Here is an 18,641-nt window from a genome sequence, read left to right on the forward strand (position 1 = left end):
CCTCAGCATTGTCCCCAGGACAGCGACACCCACAGGACAGCATCCTCCTCAGGGCAGCATTCCTCCCCAGGACAGCTTTCCCCTCAGGACAGCATTGCCTTTAAGACAGTTTTCCCCTCAGAGAAGTTTTCTCCTCACGACAGCATCTCCCCCAGGACAGTGTTCCCTCCAGGACAACATGCTCCTCAGAATAATTTTCTCCTCAGGACCACATTCCCTTCAGGACAGTTTCTCCCTCAGGAAGCTAGGATAGCAGGATAGCACTCCCTTCAGGATAGCTCTCCCTTAGGACATTATTCCATTCCCTTCAGGACCACATTCCCCTCAGGGCAGTTTTCTCCCTAGGACAGCATTTCCTTCAGGACAGCATTCCCCTCAGGACAGAGTTCCCTCCAGGACACCATTCCCCTGAGGACAGAATTCCTCTCAGAACAGAGTTCCCTCCAGGACAGCATTCCCCTCAGAGCAGTTTTCTTCTCAGGGTAGCATTCCTCTCAGAGCAGTTTTCTCCTCAGGACAGCATTCCTTCAGGACAGCATCCCCCTCAGTACAGCGTCCCCTCAGGACTGCATTCCCTTCAGGACAGTGTTCCCCTCAAAGCTGTTTTTTCCTCAGGACAGCATTCCCCTCAGAGCAGTTTTCTCCCCAGTATAGCATCCCCTCTGGGTCAGCATTCCCTTTAGAGCAGTTTTCTCCTCAGTACAGGGTCCCCCTCAGCACAGTTTTACCGTTTTCTTCTAAGGACAGGTTCCCTGTCCCAATAGCATTTCCCCAAAGACAGCATTCCACTCATGACAGTATTCTTCCAAGAACAACATTCCCCTCAGGACAGTGTTCCCCTCAGCACAGTGTCCCCCTCAGGACAGCATTCCCCTCAGCACAGAGTTCCCTGCAGAACATTCCCTTCAGAGCAGTTTTTCCTCAGGACCGCATCCCCCTCGGTACAACATTCCTCTTGGGACCGCATTCCCTTCAGGACAGCGTTCCCCTCAGAGCAGTTTTCTCCCCAGGACTGCGCCCCCTTCAGGACAGCATTCCCTTCAGCTCAGCATTCCCCTCAGATTTCTGTTCCCATCAGGATACCTTTCTTCTCAGGACTGCATTCCCATTAAGACTGCAAACCGTGGGGACAGAGCTCCCTCAGTGGGGCCTCCCCCACAGGACAGCAAGAGAAGGTGTAGGTGCTATGGGCTGACACTCTTGACGCGGGCGGATCCTTCAGGACAGCATCCCCCTCAGTACAGCGTCCCCTCAGGACTACATTCACTTCAGGACAGTGTTCCCCTCAAAGCAGTTTTTTCCTGCTTTGTCCTACTGCACCCACTCCACCTACGAGCTGGAAGTCCTCGCAGGTGACACCCGCAAGGGTGCAGTGGGACATCAGCCCCCCACTGACCAGTCCGTGTGCAGCTGCTGCCTCCTTTGCTGAGCTCAGCAGCCGGCAGTGGGATGTGCAGAGCCTGTCTAGGCCGGCATTGGGGGTTGTATCCACACACCTGCTGGCTCATAATGCAGGGTTTTTCCTCAGAGGTGATAGGACTCCCTCAGGTAGAGTGCCAAAGAAAGTACAAAGAGAATGACTCAAGGTCAGCAACGTGGCAGAAGCAAGATGTCCTCTCATCAGGACCAGTTGTCACAGGTGTTGAAAACAACGAGGCCAGCTGTGGTTTCACTGTTCAGGAGTCTTCCTCTGGCTAAACAGACCTGGGACAGGCCTGCCCCACTGGGTGTCCGTCCTGGGGCGGCCTCGCGGCATCCTGCCCAGAGACTCCATCCCACTTGCACGTCTCTGGGCCCCCAGGCCCTCATGTCCACTCACCAGGCTGCCTGCTGCCTCCAGCCAAGGCCTGTGGCCCCTTCCGCCTGATGCAGCCAGACTCCCGACTTACGCATAGGCTCTGTTCCAGTCCTAGAGACCGAGGGACCCACAGGGTCCCTCAGCTGTGTCTTCAGGTAGCCCTGCCCAGAGCCGCCTTTCTTACCTGGAGCCTTGTTTCGGTTTTCTCAGCCAGGCGGTAAGTTAGTCATTCCCATCTGTGCCAAAACATCAAACTACACACCGTCTTCCTGAGGCTATCACACACCGACATTATGTTTAGTGATATTAGGAAAACAAATTGATGTCCTGTTAAAACCTTCCAGGAGGTAAGGAGGGACTGGTTGGGTTTAATATCTAAGACTCAGAATCCATACACGTGTGTTCTTGGCCTTGGGCTGTGAAGACGTTGGCAGTGATGATTCCATCTCGGGTGATGGGGGCGAACCCCCACCCTGCAGCCTGCAGCCTCTGCAAGGGCAGAGCCAGGGTAAGAGGTTTCCTCCCTCCGCCGAGCGCCGCTCACCGGGTCCTTTGAGGCAGGTTCCGGCCTCAGCCCTTCATCCGTCCCGGCAGGGAGCTGAAACCCTGTGTTCCCAGCCCACGGGGTGGTCCCTGGCTGCAAGTGAGCCCTTCTTCCCTGTTCTGCCCACAGGGACTTCCAGCTCGTGGGTGACACCCGCGCTGGGCAGGCCATCCGGCGGCCCCCCTTGTCCACGGTTCCTCTCCTAATGGGCCCCCCTCTTGTGCCTCCGCAGGGGTTCACCAGCTGCTTCCAAAGGCATGATGAAGTCCTGACAGAACTGGAAAAGGCCACCAAACGCTTGAAGAAGCTCGAGGCAGTGTACAGAGAGTTCGAGCTCCAGAAGGTCTGCTACCTGCCCCTCAACGCCTTCCTGCTGAAGCCCATCCAGCGCCTGCTGCACTACCGCCTGCTGCTGGGCCGCCTGTGCGCACACTACGGGCCGGCACACCCCGACCACGCTGACTGCTGCGGTGAGCGGGGCGCCCGGCCGCGCAGGCAGGGGCCGCTGGGGCTTCGGGGCTGGGGCCTCTGCCCGTGGGGAGGACAGGGTGTGCAGCGTCAGCCTGGCTGGGCCTGGGGTGCTCAGCGCCGGTCTCTGCTACAGGCTGTGCTCCAGCAGGTTGTTGGGGGCAGCTGCGGGGGGCGGCCTGTTTGGGCTGCACATCTGTGGCGTAGGGAGGGACTCCTGTCACCTTGGAAGGTCAACTCTTGCTCTGAGGGGCCCCCCCCAACCCAGCATACTGGGGGTGCAGGGCCACTCTCAGAGTGACCTGCTGCCGGGGATGTTTCTGTCCTCCAAGCCTTGGCTCTAGAGTGACCATTTGGGTCAGGATGGCCTGTTAGAAGTTTCTGATCTAGATGGACTTGGTCATTTTTTGTGTTAAAGAGTAAGGAACATAAACCCTGAGCTCTGAAACCTACAGATGGTTCTAGTTGTGTCCGTCTGGTGCTGGAGGTTTTTATGAGTAAGTGTACGGCTATCACGGGAAGATGAGCAATGTCTCAGCTTCTCCTTCTCACTGGTCTCCCCTGGTCCTAAAGGGGTGTAGATAAGATGCTTTCAGATGGGTTGTAAGACATCTTCCTTTCTCAGCATCCTGAAAGCAGGTGTTTTCTCTCTGCTAAGGGGAAGGACAAAAATCGTTAGAAATGCTTCCAGGCCTTTTGAGGGAAACTTGAAGTGCGGCGCCTGTCTGAAGCCCCACTCCCGTGTGCTGGGCGCTCAGGGCGGTCGGGGGACCGGGGATGGGGGTGCTGGAGGCCAGAGCAAGGGAGAAGGCCCGACCCTCTTGACCCCAGGGGTTCCTCCTGGGCGGGACCTGGCCGACGCAGAACCCCGGTGAGGCCGCATTTCCGAACGTGCTGCAGAAATGGTGAACATGCCCGAGCGTTGCTAAGCCAGCCACCCAGGTGGGTTTGCTGCAGGGCCTGTCGAGGCTGTCCATAGAGCCCCAGGGGAGCCACCAATGAGGGACATGCTCAGTGGGGCCCTGTCCCACCTGCTCTCCCACGCACAGGCCTCAGGGGAAGCTCGAGCTGGAACCTGTTGGACGAAAGTGTCTCCCTTAGGTCCGGGGATAGCCGAGGCAGCCATGCATTGTTGTTTTTTCTTTCGGTCAGTGTGTCCCAAGGGTGGTGCCCGGCAGGGGCCTGGTGCCAAGCGTGTTGACAATCTGCCAACCGCACTGTGGTTCTGTGGAGACCCAGGCATGGGGGTGCCAAGGGGCCTCAGTCCACCCCAGGTCGGAACTGCATCCCTGGCTTCCAGCAGCTTCCAGGGCCAGTACAGCGACGGTCCGAGCCCAGGTGGCCACTGAGCCTACTGGCCCTGCACGCCTTGCACGTGCAGTGGCTGAGTGAGGGGCACGGGGTGCTGTCTGAGGCAGACACAGGTGAGGCTGCCCTCGCTGGACAAGTGGAGCAAAGCAAGTCTCCACCCAACCTCGTGTCCAGACTTGAGTGGGGCCCTGAAGGATGGCAAAGCCGGATGGGGCGGGAGCTCAGGAATGTGCGCAGAGCTGCCGCCGGGGCAGGACATCTTCCTATGGCCCTGTGGGAGCATCCCTGGGGCTCTTACAGCAGTTCACTCTGTCACACTGTGTCACACACATCATTTATGGAGGAATAACTTGCCAAAGCGTGTCCTTTCTTACTTGACTTTATCCCTTAAAGCCGTGAGGCAGGTGTCCTCACCCCACTGGGAGCAGCCAACCTGCAGGGGCAGAGCCAAGGGGGCCCCTCTTGGGACCACCAGGCACTGTGGTCAGGGTGTCAGTGGGGTTCCTGGCGGGAAGACAGCGGACTCTCTGAGCAATTCCAGCAAGCTGATCACAGTGCAGCCTGGTCAGGACCACGAACACCGCCCTCAGTGTTGGCCTCTGTGTTCCATGTGAATGAGTTTCCCTTTCTAATTCTGAACCCTCCTGTCCGGACTGGAACTGTAAGATGAGCACCCCCAGTCAAGGAGAAAAGTACAAATGTTTTAAAGATGCAAATTATTTTTTTTTTTAAGATTTTATTTATTTGACAGAGAGATCACAAGTAGGCAGAGAGGCAGGCAGGGAGAGAGGAGGAAGCAGGTTCCCTGCTGAGCACAGAGCCTGATGTGGGGCTCGATCCCAGGACCCTGAGATCATGACCTGAGCCGAAGGCAGAGGCTTAACCCACTGAGCCACCCAGGCGCCCCAAGATGCAAATTATTTAGCCTTTGAACTACAGTAGGTAATTCTCCCAAAAGAACACAGCTGTGCCCAGAATGTGTTATTTACCAAGATTTTTCTTTCCCTTTACTGAGCTTGAGTGTCTGCTAGTCATCAGTTTGGGCTGAGTAAGTCCCAGTTCTGGGTCGTCTGCAGGGACCCCCACCTGCTGCGCCACCTGCTGAAAACCGTGGATGGCGGTCCTGTGAGGAGTTGGGAGTAGAACATTCCCTGAATTAAAACTTTTAAAATGCCAGTTCCTGTCACTAAGGCGGGGAGGTTTCCCACCCATGCCCACCTGCCTGGGCACCTGTAATGAGAGGTCTCTCCCCGCAGATGCCCTCCAGGCCATCACAGAGGTGACTTCCACTCTCCAGCACAGCCTTGCCCGGCTGGAAAACCTCCAGAAGCTGACAGAGCTGCAGCGGGACTTGGTCGGCATAGAGAATCTTATCACTCCTGGCAGGGTGAGCGACTTTGAGAAAGCTTTTTGAGATCGTCGTTTAATTGTTTTGTTTTCATCCTCAGTTCCAGGGTAGTTTGCATACAGTGTTCTCCAAGTTTCAGGTGTATGGTCTAGTGGTTCAGCCCATCTCTACGTGACTCAGGGCTCATCATGAGAAGTGCACTCTGATGACCCATCACCTGTTTCACCCATCCCCCCACCCGCCTCCCCTCTGGAGACCATTGGTGTGTTGTCTATAGTTCAGGGTCTGTTTCTTGGTTTGCCTCTTTTCCTTTGTTCACTTGTTTTGTTTCTCAAATTCCACATATGAGAAATCATATGGTATTTGTCTTTCTCTGGCTGGTATATTTCACTTGATACCATACTCTCTAGATCCATCCATGTTGATGCAAACAGCAAGATTTCATTCTTTTTTATGGCCAAATCATATTCCATTGTACATACACCACACCTTCCTTATCCATTCATCTGCGGATGGATACTCGGGATGCTTCCACGTCTTTGCTATTGTAAATAATGCTGCTATCAACACAGGGGTGTGTATGTCTTTTCAAATTAGTGTTTTCTTTTTCTTTGGGTAAATGCCCAGTAGTGTGATCAATGGATCATGTGGTAATTCTATTTTAATTTTTTGAGGGCCCTCCATACTGTTTTCTAGAATGGCTGCACCAGTTTGCATTCCTGCCAACAGTGCATGAGGGCTCTTTTTTCTTCACAACCTCACCAACACTTTCCTTCTTGTGTTGTAAAGTCGTCCTAACAGGTGTGATGCAATATCTCATTGTGGTTTCCATTTGCATTTTCCTTTGCATCACAACAAGTGATGTTGAGTGTCTTTCCATGTGTCTGTCGGCCATCTGTAGGTCTTCTTTATTTTTTTTTTTAAGATTTTATTTATTTATTTGACAGAGAGAAATCACAAGTAGGCAGAGAGGCAGGCAGAGAGAGAGGAGGAAGCAGGCTCCCTGCTGAGCAGAGAGCCCGATGTGGAGCTTGAACCCAGGACCTGGGATCATGACCTGAGCTGAAGGCAGCGGCTTAACCCACTGAGCCACCCAGGCGCCCCTGTAGGTCTTCTTTAGAGAAATGTCTGTTCATGTCTTCTGGCCATTTTTATCGGATTATTTTGTTTTGGGGTGTTGAGATGTGTAAGTTCTTTATACATTTTGACACTAACCCTGTATCAGACATGGCATTTGCAAATACCTTCTCCATTTCAGTAGGTGACCTTTGTGTTTTGTTGATTGTTTCCTCTGTTGTGCAAAAACTTTTTTTGATGTGATCCCGATAGCCTATTTTTGCTTTTGTTTCCCTTGCGTCAAGAGAGATAGCTAGAAAGATGTTGCTAAGGCTGATGCCTGAGAAGTTACAGTCTATTTTCCTCTAGGATTTTTATGGTCTCACATTTAGGTCTTTAATACATTTTTATTTTTCTGTGTGGTGTGAGAAAGTGGTCCAGTTTCATTCTTTTGCATGTGGCTGTCCAGTTTTCCCAACACCATTGTTGAAGAGACCTCCTTTTTCCCATTGCATATTCTTGCTTCCATTGCCAGAGATTAATTGATCATATAATCGTGGGTTTATTTCTGGGTTTTCCATTGTGTTCCATTGATCTGTGTGTCTGTTGTTGCGGCCATACCACACTGTTTTGATGACTGCAGCTTTGTGGTACAGCTTGAACTCTGGGATTGTGATGCCTCGGGCCTTATTCTTTTTCACTTCATTGCATGTAATTGAGACCCAAGTCACAGACCGCAGAAGTCACGGCGCAGTCCAGCGGTCTCTAGCGTATCCACAAGGTTGTGCCATCATCACTCGTAATTCCAGGACATTTTCATCCCCCCAAAAAGAAAAGCTGTACCTGTTAAGCCACTCCCCACCCCCTCCCCACTCTATGCCAACTGCTAATCCACATCCAATGGCTTTGCCACTCCTGGACATTTCCTGTGAAGGGAATCAGTGTGTTGCCTTTTGTGTCTGGCTGCTTTTGCTGAGGACCATGTTTGCTGGGTTCCGGTCAGTGCACCTCCTTTCGCTGACCACATCAGCTCTATTCTTTGCACACACCATAGCCTGTGTCTCCGTCCATCTGCTGCGGCACACTGGGGCTGCTTCCCTTTTGTGCTGATTGTGAATAATGCTGCTGTGAACATTTGTGCACGTTTGTGTCCTTGGGTGAACATGAGCTTGCAGTTCTCCTGGGTGGATACCTACCAGTGGAACTGCTGGGTCACATGGTGACTTTCACATTTTGAGAAACCGCTGGTTTTCCAAAGTCACCGGGCAATTTCACATTCCGCCCAGGAACGCGTGAGGGTTCTGGTTTCTCCATATCTTATCTTTGTGCTTCTAGCCATCACGGTGGTACGTAATGGGATCTCATTGTGATTGTGATTTCCATTTATCACATGGCTAATGTCAAGTTTCCTGTCATGTGTTCATTGGCCACTTATGTGCCTTCGGAGAAATGCCTATTCAGACCCTTTGCCCACCTTTTCACTGGATTGTCTTTTTGCTGTTGCGGTGTAAGAGTCTTCATCTATTCTGGACCCCAGAAGCTTAGCAGAATAGGATTTGCAGACATGTCCTCTCATTTTGTGGGGTGTTTCACTTTTTCTGTGGTATCATTTACCGCACACAAGGGTTAGGTTTTTAAAATTATTTTTATGAAGTCAAATTTACCTCTTGGGTTGCTTGTGCTTTGGATGTCACAGATGAGACACCACTCCCCAGTCCACAGTATGACAGTTTACCTTGTGTTCTCTTCTAGAAACATCCTGTGTTTCAGCTTTTACATTTAGATTTGATCCCTTTGTAGTTCATTTATGTGTGGGGTGAGGTAGGGGTCCAACCTCATTTTTTCCCCATGTGGCTATTTGTTGGACTGTCCATAGACTCAGATGTGCCAGTTTAATTTTTGAACTCTCAATCCTACTCTGTGGTTCTACATATCTATGCTGCTTACTTTGTCACTGATGCCTTTTTGAACTTACTACTGTCAACAGAAGACACCCTGTTTAAGGGTTGCATGAGGTTTCCTGTGTCAGCACAAACATACATGTATTAGAGAGTGACTATGTAAGTCATGTTTCTGTGTTAGCCTTGGTAGAAGGTACAGAGAACGTGAGATCACAAGCTCAAAGAAATGATCTATAGTGCAATGTACTGGAAGGTCCTGACCTCCTGGAGTTGGGGCTTTGGTTGGGGGCCAGGACAGCTCCGGTTCCTTTCCCTCCTTGACCACGGGGCTCTGCGTGGAGCTGCTGGCTGGGGGCCCTGGGGGTGGGCAGGGCAGTCGGTGCAGGTGGTTTCTCCCAGGGCCCCTCCCAGTGTGTTAGAGATGGTGGCCCCTGGGAATTGTCACTGAGGGGTAAGGAGAGTAGCCATAGAGCAGGGATCGGGGTGGACTGTGTGGCCTGGGCAGGTTGCGCCACCTCTGTGACACAGAGGGTCTTGGGGCAACAGGGGGACTAATGTCTGCTGCTTGGCCCAGAGCCTTGCATGAAGTAATTGGGAGGCAAACTCTCACTGCCACAGTTGTTTTTAGCTGAACTCTCTCCAAGGTCTGAGCTGCATGACCAGGGCTCTCGGTCTCCTTGTTAAATATGTGTGTCGGTCAGAGACAGAAACCACACTAGTTATGTGAGCAGAGGAATTTGAGAACAAGGGTTGTTAACTAGGAAGAAAGTTGATAACGAGGCATCAAAGGTAAGAACTGGGAAATGTCTAGATGAGGCAGAATACAGGTGCCGCCAAGGGCAGGCCCACAGCCTGGGGGTGGGGGCGAGGTTGGAGGGAAGAGCACTCACGGCCTGGGACACGCTGGTGCTTGAGTCTCGGTGGGGTGTCAGGTGGTGGAGCTGGCTTCGTGAGGGCAGGAACCCATGCAAATAGGGTTTGCGGCTGCAGGAAGAGCCAGGGGCTATGGTCTTCCCTTTGGCCAAAGAGGGTTGGGAAAGTGGCTCTGATGTGGAAGCCATGGAAGCCTCGAGCTCAGAGTCAGGCCCAGCCAGCTACTCAGTGCTGGCACCCTGCCAGGCCCGCCCTCCTCATCTCCGTTTCGTCCATGAGGCTGCTATGAAGTTCTCAGTCCATTTGAGGGCTAGGGTCTTCTGGCAAGTTCTCAGGGTGTGAAGCTCATGCTCCTAGTTATCTGCAAGGATCAACAGATGGGCAGAGTATCCAGAAATTGTTCAAGCCGGAATTCTTCGGAATCACCAGGACTGATACTTCCCGCCATTGGCAAGGGCAGTTAGGGGCCTGAGAGAGGTAACTGTGCGGGCCTGGGCGGTGGCCCTCCAGCACGGATGGTAAAGTGTGAGGTGTGTCCCCAAGTCCTGGGGGTACAATCAGGCCCTGGGGGGAGAGGCAGAACCCTCCCCTGTCCCTCTGTGGAAGGACCACCCGGGACATGTAGCACTTCCAGCTCCTCCTGGAGTTCTAGCCCCACCAGTGTCCCATCACCTTAGGTGGGAAAGCCCTTGTGGTATTGGGAACCCTCTCTGCCTGTGCCAGTGCTCGGGGGGCAGTGGACGCTAACCACCTGCCAATGTTTGCTGAGAACCAGGTGTTCCATCCTCCTCCCTGCCGTTCTCCAGCTACTCTGGCCCAGTTTTTCTCAAAGCTGAACTCAGATATCTCTGTGCCTGAGCCTTCCAGGAGCCCAGCAACCTTTCCGTGAGGGCCTTCAGCGTTGCCAGCCTGTGGCGAGATGCGGCCACTGATGCTCAGCAGACGGTCTAGAGACTGGCCCGGGTGACCAAAGGAAGCAGGCAGGAGGGCAGAGGCTGGAAACACGTGGAGGGTCCTGGGCAGGAGGGTGCCGTCGAAGGGCCGGAGATGCACTCAAGAAAGCATAAAGGGTGACATCAGCCTGGTCCGCAGCCCGCCAGCACCACACCCATGGAGGTGGCCAGGGACTGGCACCAGAGGACCTCATCTCTCTCTCACAGGAGTTCATCCGCGAGGGCTGCCTTCACAAGCTCACCAAGAAGGGCCTCCAGCAGAGGATGTTTTTCCTGGTAGGTGGAAAGCATGTGGTTCTGTTAGGGTGGCCGGTGCTGTGGCCCAGGCGAGCCGCCCCAAGTCAGACAGGAGCCGGGCCAGCAGCAAACACTCCCAGCGAGGGGCCTTCCCACTGGGTCTTCTGGGCACCTGTGTGCAGGACCCTCAGAAAGCCAGAAGATAGCAAAGCCCAAGTCCCCGTTGCTGCAGGGATGCCACACCGAGCACTGGCTTTGCCTCAGAGAACCGGGGCCCTTCCAGTGAGTTCCCTTGATCAACTTCCTGCCTCGTGCCACTTAGTCGGCTCCAGCCTGAGCCATCCTGGCCGAGGGGTGACCGGAAGACCAGCCAGGACTCCCCACTGCCTCCAGCTGGTGGGCACTGGACGCTGGCCCAAGAAACCTGACTCACGTGGTTACTAGGTACCACCTGCCAAAATCATTGAGAGAGGAAACACAGAGGGGAGGGGCAGAGGGAGAGGGAGAGAGAAACTTGAGTGGACACGAGCCTGAGTGCAGAAGCTGGCATGGGGCTCCACCTCCTGACCCTGAGATCACAAACCTAAGCTGAAACCAGTGACTACTAGACATTGAAACTTGTCCCTTGTTTTTAAACTTCTGTGTAATAAAGCCACTGGTCTCAGTTCTCAGATATGCTGCTGTACACAAGCAAAGGGGTCACGGGCAGCAGCCACTTCCGGATCCGGGGCCGCCTTCCCCTCCGCGGCATGCTGGTGAGTGCTCGCACGCCGTGCTCTCGGGCTGTCATGGCTGCGTCCTTGGTGGGCCATGGGCTCTGCCTGCAGCCTCAGCCCCTAAGGATGGGCTTCAGTCCTGTGTCCGCCTCCTGCCCAGACCCACCTGCCACACCCCCTCCAGCCCGGGGAGCCTGTCCTTCAGTAGGAGGCACAGAGAAAGACCCGAGTTGGGTGCTCATGGGATGGAGCTGACACAGCTTCTGAGAGAGAGACCTGACCCACTTGTTCTAAAGACTGCAGAGCCTTTCTTCTCGTGCTCGTAGCTCTTCTCCTGCTGGTACCTGTGTTCCCTTCCCGTTATCCTACCTTGTTTCACGCACATGCACGTGCACACGCACACCTTCAGAACGGGAGGACAGCACAGCCATGGACAAGCCTGCTGGCTGCAGTTCGGGGCTGGGCTTGTGTCTTCCCTCCACGAGGTGGGAGCCAGCCCCGGGGAAAGGTCACGTTCACCTGTGCGCCACTGTAGCAGGCCTGGGCCACTGGTGATCCTGCTGCACAGCAAGCCCTCTATCCACACCACATGCCTGTCACATGTCCACGTCCCCATCACAGGTTCAACATAGCAAGACACTGTGTGTCGCTGACAGGCCCTTCATTTTAATGTGATGCTGCTCCTCAGCCTTACCCTTTGTGCTCAGTGCTTTTCGTGGCCTAATGAAGACCCTGCTTGACGGTCCCGGAGAGACCCCTACACACACATAGACACTCTCTCCACTTGCCCTTGAGTGTAGACCTGCATTCAGCCTGGAACCCATCCTTGGGAATAGTAAACACAGGAGGCCAAGTTCAGGTTTTTGCCATAGAGATGTACTGTTGGTGCAGACCATGTCACGACAGGGAACCCCTGGCCCACATGTCCACAGGTGAGGGGCTGGACCCCACTCTGCTCTGTTACACTTGGCCAGTCTGTCTCAGTTTCCACCCTCTTCTTCAAGGGTGTCTTCCGTTCTCGGCCCTCCATGGTCCTTGGCACTGTCCCTCTTTCCACTGGGCATCTGAGCCAGATGTCTCTAACGTTTGGTTCAGCTCTCTTGGCCCTCAGCAAGAAAGGGCCTGTTTGAATGACATTTGCAATCACTGGAAGCACTTTCCATCTGTTCTAAAGTTTACTTTTAAAAATGGACTTTCATCCTCGGAGAGAACGGACCGTACACAGTAAGAATCACTCATGACCACGCCACCCAGTAATCCGCACTGTGGGCAGCTTGCAACACGCCCTCCGGTCTTTGGAGGGAGCTCGACCTTCCTGGCAGCTGCAGTGGTTCGTCCCTGGGGTCTCCTGAGCTTGTAACCAAGGCTCGGGACTGAGTTCATGGAGAAGAACGGTAGACAGGCAAGCTGGAGGCCAGTTTTCCTGTCACCCTGCACTGGACATTTTAGCTCCATTTCGTTTTTCAGAATTAGAACACCACTGGCTGTCTTTTGACACCTTCCTATCTATGCCTACAACGTGCTTTTTGAGCAGTGGGTGCACCGGCTTTTGAGGCCCTGAATTGGACCGTACATCACTTAGGCAACTGCACCACCCAGCCTTCCAGCTCAGTGCATCTGAACCTGTCTTCCCACAGCCTGCGGGGGACAATGGGGTGCTCACCCCTCACCTGGGCTACTCGGGGGGTGCCACTGGCCCTTGGACAGTCAGTGAGGCTGACAGAGTCCGTACGTATCCCCTAGAGTCTGGGGCCACCCCCTGGGGTGGCGCCCAGGTGTGTCTGTCACTCTGGTCTCCTTTTGTAGCATGTTTTTAGACACTGGCCTGCTCTTAGGGGTCCCAGATCCTTCCTCCAATTCGTAATTCCCTTTTATTTTTCCTGCAGTTTGGTTTTCTCTTATCGAATTGAAACTCCACTGGACAGACACTGTTTGTCTTACTCCTGGGACAGCATCTGGCACAGAGGGCCTGACAATACCTGTTGAGGAAGAGAAGTCAGGCATCTCTGTCATCCTGTCTGTCCATCTGCTCCTTCAGGGTTTCTGTTTGGGGTGCAGACTGCAAAGTCCTTCCCCATGCCAAGATCACACTGGCACTTTTTTTTTTCTGACACATTTATAGTTTCATTGTTCTCACTGCATAAATAGTCTCCGCATGTCCCCTTGGGTGAGGCTGGACTGGGCCACGCGGCTTTCTTCCCATTGGTGCAGCTGCTGTCCTCGTGGAGACAATTGCCACCTTCTCACCTGGGGTTCCTCCTGGGCCTTCTGTTCCATCTCTCTGTGCCTGCATTAGCACATTCTTCCGATCCACATGTTCTGGGGAAGAGTTGCTATGTAGGTGAATAAGTGTGTTCCTTATTTATCCTCCTTTTTAAAAAGTGCTTTGTTGCTCTCGAGTATTTAATTCTTCAAAATAAACTTAGGAATCATTTGGACAAATTCCTTCAAAAACCAGCACATATTTGCATTGCATCTACATGCTAACTAGGGTCAGGGAGGACGAACGTCAACCTTTTCTACTGGCCACTGCTCCTGCCCTTTTCAGAGCTTGTGTCCCATGAGGCCTAGCGATGGGCATTTCCTGGGCCCCGCACAGGCTCACTGTCCATCCTGGGACTGTCTGTGACTGGCCAATCCCGGGGCCCAGCCAGCCCTCAACCTGAATGTAGACGTAAGGGTGATAGCTCTTGGCTTTGAAGAGAGGACCTCGGTTGCGTTTACAGCTTCCTCCTGTTTCTATCGAAGAGCTATTACCAGAAATCACACGTAGGATCTTAGCAAAGGCGTGTGCAGCATGTCAAGATGTCCACCCCTTCCCCGTGGGCCCAAGGACAGGGCTGAAACAGCCTCGCTTTTGGAGAACCTCACTCAGTCCCAGGACAACTTCCTGTCTATACTTTGGGCTGGGTCAGGTGGTTATTTTATTGGGGAGTTAGTTCAGTCACTTACAACTGAGATCGATCGTGGAAGTTTCTCTTTGAAACTTTTTTTTTTCATTTATTGAATTTATTGCCATTTCTTCACCAAGCTTGCGCTCCATACAGAGTTTAATCTCCCCGGTCATAGAGACCAAAGGTCATGTGATGAGGGCTCCCTCAATTTCCCTTTCTTTGAGGGCTCCTGGCTGGCTCAGTAAGTGGAGTATGCAACTCTTGATCTTGGGGTTATGAGTTTGAGCTCCATGATGGGTGGAGAGATTACTTTCGCAGGCTCGCAGGCTCGGACAGTCCAGGCGGCAATTATCCATAATGAGATACTAAACAGAAATAGATACTAGATAGAAAAAGATACTAAATAGAAACTGTTAGGTTTGGGTACCAGGTTTACAAAGTGAATTGTCCAACTCCCCTTTTAATAATGAAAATGCTCAATATTTTTTCCTGTGCTTGACTTTCAGCTAATAGTGCTGGACCCACCGGTGAGTAGTTGGGTGCCCTGTGGCCCACAGCTCACCCACCTGGGGGGCAGGTGCCATGGCGCGGGCCCCCCCGTGCTCCTGTAGCCCCTTGTAGTCGACGTAGACCGGCGCAGGGCTTCCACGCGCCCGCGTCGTGCTGCAAGCAGGGGTCCCACCCGCCCTGCGCACGCTCCAGAACTTTGCCTCTTGTCCTGCCACAGGTAGAGGAAGGTGAGCACGAACGGTCTGTTCCCCACTGCTTCACCATTTGTGCAGCTCAGAAAACAGTCGTGGTGGCAGCCAGGTACGCGCTTTCCTCGTCTGCCTCCACTGGGCCCCAGGGTGGGGGCTTCCCGGTCATGATCTGGGGTCCTCCCAGAGTTGAGAGTGTCAGTCATAGGGTGTGTGCCCCCTTGAGCCCCACTTGTTATGGGACCAGGGGAGTAGCTTCTCCTTGGGTGAGGAGCTTATGACCACTGAAAATGTCCCCACAGAGTGGCCACGGTGCTGTTGAGCTGCCCCCCCACCAAGCCTCCATGCATGGCCCCCCACCCATGGCAGCCCACACGGATGGGCTGCCTCCCCTAAGCATGCGCACGGAGGCTCCCTCAAGACCAGGCCCATCTCACCTGCATCCCCAGAGCAGGGCTGTCAGCAGTAGCAGCCGCTTTTCTCAAATCTCCTCTCAGGTGGGGAGGAGGCCTGAGCCCAACAGTGAGCAAGTGGCTCAGTCTCTCCCCTGTGGGAGCCGGGGTCCCCAGCACCTCCCCGAGCAGAGGCTTTCCTTCTCCTGGGTGGGCAGCTGGCTCTCAGCTCCCACCCTGCGGTGTCCTGACTGATGTCCCGGCTGACGGCAGTAGGCACAGGACACTCGCACCCCCAGCAGCCTGCGCAGCCAGACAGGAACCAGCAACCAACCCTGGATCTCAGCACCAGACTCGAAAGTCGTTTCGGGAATCCACGCTTCTTACAGAAGCCCCTGTTCTGGTGCCGAGTGGTTGCCTTCCCTCCTCTCCCACCCCCAGCAGCTCCCAAGGGGATGCAGGTTCGGCCCCCCAGCAGCACTCCCAACAACCCCCGGGGCTCACAGGAACGTGCAGTCCAACCTTATGTCTTGCTGAGAAGGGGGCACAGCTAGGAGCCCCTGGTGGCCCAGCTGAGCCAGCTCTGAGCCTCACCCCTCTCCCCAGCACTCGCCTGGAAAAGGAAAAGTGGATATGTGACCTGAACACCGCCATCGACGCAGCCAAGAGCAGGAGTGGCCAGTCCCTGGTGTTGCCGGGCAGCGTGGTGTGCTCGCCGCCCTCCAGTGAGTTCTGGCCAAGTCGTCTGAAGAACCGCCCTTTGCATTTAAGCTTCTCGACAAAAAAAATTTTTTTTTTTTTTTTTTTGGAGCACGCGAATGGGGAGGAGGGGAAGGGTAAAGGGAGCAGCAGACTCCCTGCTGAGCAGAGCCGAACATGGGGCTCAACCTCACGACCCTGAGATCATGACCTGAACCAGAGTTGGACCCTCTGACTGAGCCACCCAGGTGCCCCTACAAGTCCGTTTTCTTGGTCACAGGCCTCCTGCTAGCCCATATGCTCTCTCCACAAGTAAGGTTCTGGGTCCCCCTGGGGTGGGGAAGGACCGTGAGCCCTTCTAGCAGAAGCATCGTATGGTCTTGCTGCCTGCTGCTGACCTGGGCCCTAGGGCTCCCTGGTTCCCAAGGCCCCACCCCCCTGCAGAGCCCCAGTCCAAGGGCACCCCTGGCCCCACTCGCCCCCTGCTCCTGTCTCCTCTGACAGCGGCCTCCTCCCCCAGGATGCATGGAGGAGGTCTCTCCGGAGCAGGAGTCCGAGGATGCACGCAGCTCCCGCGGCTCCCTGGAAGGCCAGGGGCAGCCCCGGGCCAACACCACGGTGCGCGTGTGCTGGTACCGAAACACCAGTGTGTCCAGAGCCGACCACAGCGCGGCAGTCGAGGTGCAGCTGCTCTGGGCTCCCCCTGCTCATGCCAGCTGATGGGGAGGGCTTGGGGTGGTGGGGGACTCCCACGCCGGCACGGTCTCCTGCTCTGTCCCCTTGGGCCAGAAGCCAGTTAGCAAGTCCCCTCCAGCAGAGCGGCCTGGGAGGCCACGGGGCTGCGAGCTGACCATCCCATCAGGGCTGCTGCCTCCCCTCCATCGCCTCTGAGTGGCTGCTCTGGACTCCAGCCCTTCAGCTCTCAGGCTGCCTCCCACTCAGAGTGGTTTCTGAATTCCCTTCACACCTGGGCCAGGAGCAGCAGCACCGGGTGCCAAAGCCCCCAGGGACAGCCCCCTCACCGCCCCCCTCCACCATCCCCAGCATCAGCCCTGACACAGGCCCTGTGTCTTGCCCCACAGGGAGGGCTCTAAGGAGAGAGGTCACTGGCCAAAGGGTGGCCATCCCTGGGTCAGGACTCCAGCCTCCCCACAACACCGGGCCAAGGGGCAGTGCACTCCTGTCATGCCCACGTGGACGCCACACTCAGGGCCAGGAGCTGGGGTGCCTTATCAGAGCCACGTCTCCTTGGCTTCATGTGTGTGATGGTCTGTGATGGTCATGGCCGGAGTTACTATAAATAGGGAAGAGAAATGTAGTGACCTTCTACTTAATGGCTGGAATTCATTCTCCAGATTTGTAAACCTCCTGCCGTTAGAGGATTAAACAGGCCAACAGACCCAGAGCATGTGGAGGGTGCGGCCGAACCCAGAGAAGCGAAGTCTGGGACTTCAGTGAAAAAGGCCAGAGGGGTGGATGTGCCTTCTGGGGAGCAGGTGCTACTCAGGGCGGAGTCCTAGGACACGGACCGGGGCCAGCAGCTTTTTATTTTCCTGCAGAATCAGCTTTCGGGGTATCTGCTAAGAAAATTTAAGAACAGTAATGGCTGGCAGAAGCTCTGGGTGGTCTTTACCAATTTCTGTTTGTTCTTCTACAAAACTCATCAGGTAAGGGTGTTCAACAGGACTGTGCCCATGCCCCCGGTGGACAGCGACCCCCGCTTGCCACACATTCTTTCAGCTCCTTGACCCATGCCCTCAGGGCTCCCCAGGCCCCCCCACCCCGCATAGGGGTAGCCAGCCATCAGGACAGGGCAGGGGGTGGGGACAGCTGCTGCTGAGCCACACGCCCCCTTGCAGGACGACTACCCCCTGGCCAGCCTCCCGTTGCTGGGCTACAGCGTGAGCGTCCCCAAGGAGGCTGATGGTGTCCATAAGGAGCACGTCTTCAAGCTCCAGTTCAAATCCCATGTCTACTTCTTCCGAGCAGAGAGCAAGTACACGTTTGGGAGGTAATTCTGGGGTCTGTGGGCATCCCCCAGGGTTCCTGAGGCAGCTGCTGAGCATGGCTTCTAGGGTTTTCGCTAGTCCTGGCTTTGTCCCATTCACTCCATGTTTGGGGCTGTCCTTGGGAGGAACCTTGAGCTCAAGGCCATGGGTATGATCAGAGCATCCCCTGACTCCCAAGTGAACATCTTGGGAGCTTCTGGTCCGACCTCATCTCCAGGTGGATGGAGGTGATCGAGAGAGCCGGCAGCTCACCTGGGAGGGCCAGGCGACCTGAGGAAGAGGCGTGAAGGCCATCCTGCCCAACGATGACAGAGCCGAGGAAGCAGAGCTGATTCAGCACGTACCCCATGTCACAGCATCCCCAGTGTAGGATGGGGGAGGGAGCCTCACAGTGACCTCTGGGAGGGACGGTGGGGGGGCACCCAGAGGATCGCACATACATGTGAAACCGCAGGCCCAGCTCAGGGTGGAGACCGAGCCCAGCACTACCCCACTCTTCCCCCTCGCCAGGCAGCGCCTGTTGAGGACTGGCCCAGAGCAGGACCCTGTGAATCGTGCTGTATACGTGCCTGGTAGAAGCCACTCTGGAAGTCGAGTCCCCCACGGGCCTCCAGTTCATCAGTTCCCAGCGTTTCCTAACAAACTCAAGTACACGGACGCGCTGTTCGTCGCTTGTGTAACGTGCACGCGCTGCTGGATAAAGGGCCTGTCCCCGCGGTCACCGCGTACTAGGACTAGGACACA

At 54.8% G+C, this 18,641-nt stretch overlaps 1 protein-coding gene across 2 annotated transcripts in view; it reads left to right on the top strand.

Moving 5' to 3' along the window:
- Positions 1–18,611, top strand: part of LOC111160917 (FERM, ARH/RhoGEF and pleckstrin domain protein 2) — a 97,033-nt gene extending 78,422 nt beyond the window's left edge. The window contains exons 17-27 of one of the 2 annotated variants that reach the window (XM_022524702.1): positions 2,575–2,812; positions 5,378–5,508; positions 10,460–10,528; positions 11,155–11,244; positions 14,606–14,626; positions 14,827–14,909; positions 15,796–15,914; positions 16,409–16,569; positions 17,448–17,555; positions 17,748–17,899; positions 18,076–18,611. In XM_022524702.1, coding sequence (XP_022380410.1) covers positions 2,575–2,812; positions 5,378–5,508; positions 10,460–10,528; positions 11,155–11,244; positions 14,606–14,626; positions 14,827–14,909; positions 15,796–15,914; positions 16,409–16,569; positions 17,448–17,555; positions 17,748–17,899; positions 18,076–18,184 — 1,281 coding nt within the window. In that variant the 3' untranslated portion in view covers positions 18,185–18,611. The remainder of the gene's footprint in view (positions 1–2,574; positions 2,813–5,377; positions 5,509–10,459; positions 10,529–11,154; positions 11,245–14,605; positions 14,627–14,826; positions 14,910–15,795; positions 15,915–16,408; positions 16,570–17,447; positions 17,556–17,747; positions 17,900–18,075) is intronic. The other variant, XM_022525490.1, reaches the window with a different exon arrangement.
- Positions 18,612–18,641: the final 30 nt, after the last annotated feature.

Source organism: Enhydra lutris, unplaced genomic scaffold, assembly GCF_002288905.1.
Source record: "Enhydra lutris kenyoni isolate GAN:26980312 unplaced genomic scaffold, ASM228890v2 scaffoldscaffold1, whole genome shotgun sequence".
Lineage (NCBI taxonomy): Eukaryota > Metazoa > Chordata > Mammalia > Carnivora > Mustelidae > Enhydra > Enhydra lutris.